This window comes from Anoplophora glabripennis, unplaced genomic scaffold (assembly GCF_000390285.2).
Source record: "Anoplophora glabripennis isolate ALB-LARVAE unplaced genomic scaffold, Agla_2.0 scaffold329, whole genome shotgun sequence".
NCBI classification, from domain to species: Eukaryota; Metazoa; Arthropoda; class Insecta; order Coleoptera; family Cerambycidae; genus Anoplophora; species Anoplophora glabripennis.
This window is the reverse complement of record NW_019416941.1, coordinates 390538-397986: the sequence shown is the minus strand read 5'-3', so window position 1 is coordinate 397986 and position 7449 is coordinate 390538. Positions and strand designations below refer to the sequence as shown.

Sequence of the window (7449 nt, the reverse complement as noted above, 5' to 3'; positions counted from 1 at the left end):
TGTGATAAAACACGTACAGAAGTTCTTGGCGCATTTTCCATTATTTGTTGGACATTTTCTTTTAATTCTTCAGTCCGCTTTTTAGGTCGGCCGCTTCCTTCTTTTCTTGTTACACTGCCCGTTTCACGAAAAACATTAACACAACGCTGAACTGCACTTTGAAAAATTTTGTACTCAACAACGCCGGGAAATTGATTTTGAAATTCTATGAAACATTCCTCAATAGAATACTTCCATATTCCATCAATCTTGCGTCCATTTCTAAAGTAGGACTCTATGATAAACACTTTTTGTTCTTGAGAAAACACCATTTTAAACGCTTTTTAAAACGAAAATATTCAAATTGATAGCGGCGATATAGCGCTTTGACAGACGACGTTTAAGTTCATTTGCTATACGCTACGCCCTACGTCCAAATTTTCAGAACCAACTTGACCACGTTTTTATTTGAACGCTCGTTGTAACCAAGGAATATTTGAAATATTACTCTCTGTTTTTGAGTAAAAGTATGGTGTCTTTCGGTACCTACGAAGTTTTGAAAATAGTAAATTATTGCTATTATAAACCTTTTTTTCAAAATAGGGAGGTTATGGCCTATTAGAGACGTACCTTATATGCTTACACCTTATACATAATAATGACATAAAAAAATACTGAAAACGTTGATTTTAACAATAAAACATTTCTTAAATATAATCATGTTCTTTATTTGTTTGCCAACACAATTGATAATAATTAGAAATACATATCGGTACTTCCATTTTGATTAACTTATTAGGTACCACTGTATATTTATGTTTAAATGATTTTATTTTTTGTAGAGTTATTTACAATTAAATTTTACTATTTTGAAACTAACAGCTGTTTTGTTAATTTTAATCGTGACCTTATTTACACATATCGTGTACTTTTTTACAATTCTGGAAATATAAATTCCTTGCAAGAAAAAATGCACTAATTTCATCAAATTGGTAGTGATAATTACTGATAATGCCACATAATTACAGTAGGTAAGTCACTACTGGAATGTTAATCTTCACAAATGTCGTATGGAAGTATAAAAATATTTCAAACCGTGCAGAACTGCAGACCATCGGAAGTTTCATAGTGGTTAAGTTAATGTTTTTGTTTCGAAAATGCTTTGTGGTGTAATGTTAAAATTTGTAAGTTTTCATAGATTTAGTTAAAGATCAAACTAATTTCAGTTACATAAAATTTTTCTATTCAGTTGTTTAAAAGAATTAGAATTTGAATTGGCAGTTCTCATAAATGTTGTAAAACTGATTTTTTTTTAATAACGCTGAGCCCAAATTTCGTTTACACTTACATCCTTAAATATTCAATTTTAAGCCGTTTGAAACGAGATACAACACGCCATGTTTGTATTAAGGAAGAAATATGTTTAAGGTAAAGTACCTACTCAATGATCAAACGAGAAATTGGCCTCATAGAGCGTTATCCTTTGCTTTTTCATCCGGGTATAAAAAGAAATAAAGTGAGGTACCTAATAACATTGCATTGTAGACTAACCGTTTCCATTTTAAAGGAAATTATTTTTTCGTTTCTACGAAATAAATCATTTTTGTCCAGGAGTTGCAGTTTTGTAGATGTTTTACAAGTTGGTTTTTAGTGAAATTGACATAATTAGGGATTACATTTTATTAGTCCCTTGTGAAATAAAATAATTATAGTTTAAATAAAAAGAACATCAAACAATTAACTATTGATTATTATTATTTATATTAAAATGACAAGTTTCCACTACCAAAACTAACACAAAGGGGCTTCTTTTTTTTAAACATCGTTCTATTGATATTTGTTACTGCAACCGTAAAATAAATAGTAGAACAGATAGTGTCAGCAGTAACCGTAAAACAAGCAGTAGCAGAGGCAGCGTCATCATTGTTGTTATTCAAAATTTTCTTCCTAAATTTGATTTGTTTTATTTTTATCTTCGATATATCTTTCAGTGGGTAACTTTTTCGCTTTCCCGATCTCCAAAACGTTTCAAAGTAGCGCCACAATCTTCTAAGCAACTAGTTTCCAATCTACGAAATACGAATCTGGATTTTTATTTCCAGGAATCTAACAATAGTTGTAATGCCTAGAGGCTGAACGATATATTTTGTTTGTCAGTAGTTGAAAGATAGTCTGCTGGTTGTTGTTTTCTGCGGACACAAATTTGGGTATTTTTGATACAGCTTTATTTGGGCTAATGCCAAAGCCATCCCACAAAATCGTAAACGACCACTCCTTGTGAGTTTTTATGAATGGAAGATGAACCAGTAGAATCTCATTTTTTTTCTTCTATATATGCTCTATGCACGTTTTCACTAGTTCGTCACATCTGCATCTATCAGCAACATCAAAAACAGCAACTACCTTCAAACAAACAAACATAAAACTAAAATATGCTGCGCCCACATAGTCAAAGACATGTATTTTCCTAACTAAATGATTGCAACTTATTAAGGTATTAACAATAATTTAATAACCAACAGTTTGTAAAAAAATACGCCAAAAAAACTTAGTCCAAGTTTTGAATAACGAATATTTTTTTTTTTAAACATAAAACACACCACAGAAATGAGACAACCCCCAAATCCAAATGCCAAAGGCTTGTGCGGAAGGGGGCCACACTTGAAAAAACGCGGACAAACACCCATTATCCATCGACATTGCCAGTGCCGACACCGGGGATCGAACCCGGACCAGAGTAGGAAGCCTAGCCGAGAAATGCTTGCCACCGCACTCTCGACCGACTGCGCTACCGTGGCGATCTATTGTTATAAACTTTATATTTTGGCAGAAGTAATTCCAAAGATGCAGTTTCGGTTTCTAGTTGAATATTTTCTATATATTTTGACAATCAAGCTATATATGATAATAAGATGCGGCTTCCACCTTTCTCTTAATCATGAAATAGCCTATCTTCTTTCAACTTCGCTCAATTTCTCTAGTGTTTGGTTCTAAGCAGTTCCCATAGCATCGCGGTCTTTTCAGGCCTATTGTGCGTCCCATTAGTCAGTCATATTCAGCAAGTAGTTTTGTCCTTTTTACACAGTTCAAAAGCTTCCTTGACGGCACTTCTTTCAGCTCCTTGGGTTCCAAACAGGGTTTTCCTAGGAGCGTCATTCTACTACATGCAAAACATGGGTACTCGCCCAGGATATGCAAAGAGGTTTCATCCGCCGATTGACATCATCGGCAGACCGGACTGTTTAGCTTGTATAGATGTTGCCTAAAGTAACAGTGTCCCGTTTTATAATACCTGTCACTTTCCTGAGCCAAATTTTATTGAAGCTCAGCAACTGATCCGTTCTTTTCTTCAAAGGATAATCCATGAGTTCTTTCACATGGCTTTGCCCTGGCCTTGAAGCCCAGTATCTCTTATCTTCTTTACTTTAACACATTTCAAATAGAGACATAGTAATTACGGACCTTAGTTTTAGAATTTTCAATCACGGCATGCGACGTCTTGATTTTTTTAATGGTGGCCTATGTTAAATATAGGTAAATGCAAAATTGTATCTATTTTGATTTTATTGTTATGATGGTATTTATTGCTTATAATTTATGACATATTCGCTGTTTTTCATGTTTTGTTTGGTGAGATCATGAATCTATCCAAAAGAGATGCACTCAGGGAGGAGTTTTATTTCCTTCTGTACTGTAGGATTTGGTTATGGGTGAACTCCTTGAAGTATACAAAGATTTTATGCCCAAGTATATGCAAATGGAAATTGTGAAGAAAAGAGATCCTGAGGACAAACTTGGAAAAAACTAAATTCATATTTTTCACACAAAAAAAAAGGAAACTTGGTGGCTTAAAGATTTGCCTCTTCGGTATAAATCGGCAGGGATTCCAGAATCGGGGTTCCAGATGCCAAAATACAAAAACCTTAAACATGAGAAAATAATTATGCGTAGTAGCTTTGGTACGACATTTGATACGACTCTCTAATCTAATGACCAACGACAAATGAAGAAATGTCACAGCTGGAGCTATCCGAATTCCTGCCTTTGCATTGCGGGTGCTATATTAGCAACTGCATCCAAGAAAAATATTCTGAATCTTCACATTTAGACTTCTTTTTTAAAGTGGAAGTAAAAATGGAAGCATATAGACTGAAATGTAATGACTGATGTATGGAATAATGTTCTAAGAACACTCCAATATAACAAGAATAATCACAAGTTCTCAACTCAAACATGTCACTTGCTTATTTCACTCACTTGTATATATATATATGGAATAAATTCAGTAAAGACGAAACCAATTTTTGTTGGGAAAAATCCTCGAACAGGTCGATTTTTAATTTAAAAAATACATATCTTAGCATAAAAGGCGATTTTCAACCATCATTTGTTTTCGAGTAATGACGTCATCGACATTTTTTTAAATAGCAACCCCCTATTTTTTTTCTTGATTCTGAAAGATCGTTTCATTGTCGATCCGACTGTATTAAAATATTGCCATCTTACATAGGAAAGTTTTCGAGTAAATGACGATTGAATATGAGAAAACCTAAATCAATTAAAATAAAGCAAAAACGTTGTCAAATTTAGTTTTTCGAAATGCCTGAAGTTTTTTATGGATCACGTAGGTGTAAATCTTTACAAAGTGTTATTGTCATACCGACTTTCTAAGTATTGTAAGCGATATAAAACTTATTGTTGAGTTTAAAGTATTATGACACATTTAACTGTCACACAAAGAATTGAAATTTTAATTCTTATCGGATGCGGGGATACGACTAGAACGCAGCAGGCAGTTTGCGATTTATTTAATGAAAAACATCCAGATTGCCGTATCAGCCAATCAACAGTCAGTAAGATCGAATCTTAATTTGGAGAAACTGGCAATGTTGTAGATATTCCAAAACCTGGACGTCCAAGCGTTAGTGAAGATCACAAACATAACATTTTGATAGGTATGGTAGATAATCCTCATAATACTTCATGATTGGTTGCATTAAACAGTGAAATTAGTCAGACCACAGTACTACGTATCCTGAGGCAGGAAAATATTATCCCTACAAAATTCAACTTGTGCAGGAACTCAATGAAGATGATCCCGACTGCCGGCGCCGCTTACACTTTTGTGAAATTATGATGGATTTATGTCAAGTGAATAGAGATTTACACAGGCAAATATTTTTTCAGACGAGGCCACGTTTTGTCTCAATGGTACAGTGAACCGTCACACTTGCAGGTATTGGAGTAGGGAAAATCCTCATTGGATAACAGAGACACATACCCAACACCCACAGAAATTAAATGTGTGGGCTGGAATAGTTGACAACAGAATAGTAGGGCCTTTCTTCTTTGAAGGAACCCTTACAGGAGAAAGATATTTAGAGTTTTTACAAAATGACCTTGTTCCAGCGCTTGCAGTAATTTTTCCTAACGATAATGACCCTGATATTCCTGATGACACCATATGGTTTCAGCAAGACGGTGTACCTCCGCGCTATGCGCGCCCTGTTCGAGATTTTCTGGACAATTGCTTTCCTAGAAGGTGGATCGGCAAACGAGGACCGATGGAATGGCCCGCGAGATCCCCAGATCTTACACCCCTGGACTATTTCTTATGGGGCTACTTAAAGTCCAAAGTGTACGTTAATAGACTATATAATTTAGAAGAACCCCAAAATTGTATTATAGATGAAATACACAGAGTTACCCCAGAAATAATTCATAATGTGCAAGTAGAATTTCTACACAGACTTGCGTATTGTCAAGAAGTCGGTGGGTGGCAATTTGAACACTTAATTTAGGTAGAAAACTTAATGTTGTTGCTTGACACAGGAATTGTTATTTTTTTAATGATGAAATTTACGTTTTCTAACATTCAATCGTCATTTACTCGAAAATTTTCCTATGTAAGATGGCAACATTTTAGTACTGTCGGATCGACAATGAAACAATCTTTCACAACCAAGAAAAAAAATAGGGGTTGCTATTTAAAAAAATTTTCGATGACGTCATTACTCGAAAACAAATGACGGTTGAAAATCGCCTTTTATGTTAAAATATGTATTTTTTAAATTAAAAATCGGCCTAATCGAGGATTTTCCTCAAAAAAAATTTGTTTCGTTTTTACTGAATTTATTCCATACTTTAGGCTTAGGTTTTTTTCTCTTTTAGGATTTGTACTCGTTATTTGAAACTTAATACAACTCTCTCTGTTCAATATAAGTTCTAACTCACAAATCTTATCCTTTCTAAAAGTTACCTCAAATAGTTATGATGTTATTGACTTTATATTTTTGGTGAAATTAACTTAAGGAATTTGTTAATATTTTTCTTTCTCATAGTCAATATCGCCGGATGATTTAATTAAAAAAATCATAAAAATACATATTCAATTCATTATTTTATACGCTTGATACCCGTATCATTTAATCAAATTATGTTTCAGATCACTGTTTTAACCTTATTGCTGTTGGCAGATGCCAACCCCACAATTAAAAAATTATTGGGTGGCAAAAGTGATGGTGGTGGTGGAAGTGGAGGAGGAGGTGGAGGAGGCCAGCCGGTAGTTGTCGTGCCTATATCCGTTCAACCTCAGCCAGTTCCTCAACCTCAGCCAGCTCATCAACCAGTTCAGCAATCCTCGGGGGGTAAAAAAGCAGGTGGAGGAGTATTAGTAGTTGGTGGTGCTTTCGGAATTAGCGAAGGCGGCGGACATGAAGGAGGAAAGAAGAAGGGATGAGGAACATACAGTATAACAAAAATGTTGATTCTTTCTCTTTAGTATTAAATCTAGTTTAATATGTAGTAGAATAATGTTAACTGCATAGAATATATGTGTAGATACCAAAATTATATACGTTTCTTTGCAAATAGTTGTTTAATGTGAAGTATTTTGCATTAAAGTTTCGATTATTAATTTGAAATTTAGTTGTAATTTCTCTAAATATTAATTAAACATTTTTGGTATTTCAACAAAATGTTAGCAAGTGGGGAAATAAATAATAAATTCTTAATATTTTATATGTCTACCTATCTATATCTTCACTTTTTGCGACATAATTTATTCTCTCATTTGATAAAATATCAGCACGGCCTTTAAACATTAACCCGGGCGATAAAAAACTTAAAACCACTAATATACAGGGTGCTTAAATTTGATCAAGAAAATCCTTGACAAATTTTAGTGCGGCCGTATGATTTCTTTTAATATACGAAGTCTGTTCAGAAAATAACCGATTTTTATTTTTTTTTAAACATTATCATAAATTTTATACATTATTTGTCCTTGTCTCCTTCAAAGTATTCCCCCTCACCTATTCACACACTTTTCCCAGTGGTGTTTCTATTTCGCGAAGCAGTCCTGGGTAGCTTAATTTGAAATGTCCTTTAAAGTCTGTGACGAATTTGCTTTAATGTCATCAATAGTCTGAAAACGGCGTCTTTTAAGCACTGATTTTAATTTCGGAAATA

At 34.0% G+C, this 7449-nt stretch overlaps 1 protein-coding gene across 1 annotated transcript; it reads left to right on the top strand.

Moving 5' to 3' along the window:
• Positions 1–1094: 1094 nt before the first annotated feature.
• LOC108907783 (putative glycine-rich cell wall structural protein 1) lies at positions 1095–7208 on the top strand. The gene is made up of 2 exons (XM_018711578.1): positions 1095–1163; positions 6425–7208. Exons 1-2 carry the CDS (start codon positions 1137–1139, stop codon positions 6716–6718), a joined length of 321 nt encoding a protein of 106 aa, XP_018567094.1. The 5' UTR covers positions 1095–1136; the 3' UTR covers positions 6719–7208.
• The last annotated feature ends 241 nt before the right edge of the window (positions 7209–7449 follow it).

Excerpts from the sequence above, each read along its gene's own strand:
- LOC108907783 (XM_018711578.1), top strand. The coding sequence starts at position 1,137 with ATGCTTTGTGGTGTAATGTTAAAATTT. Across the intron at positions 1,164-6,424 it reads GTGGTGTAATGTTAAAATTT|ATCACTGTTTTAACCTTATT; the intron begins GTAAGTTTTCAT and ends ATTATGTTTCAG.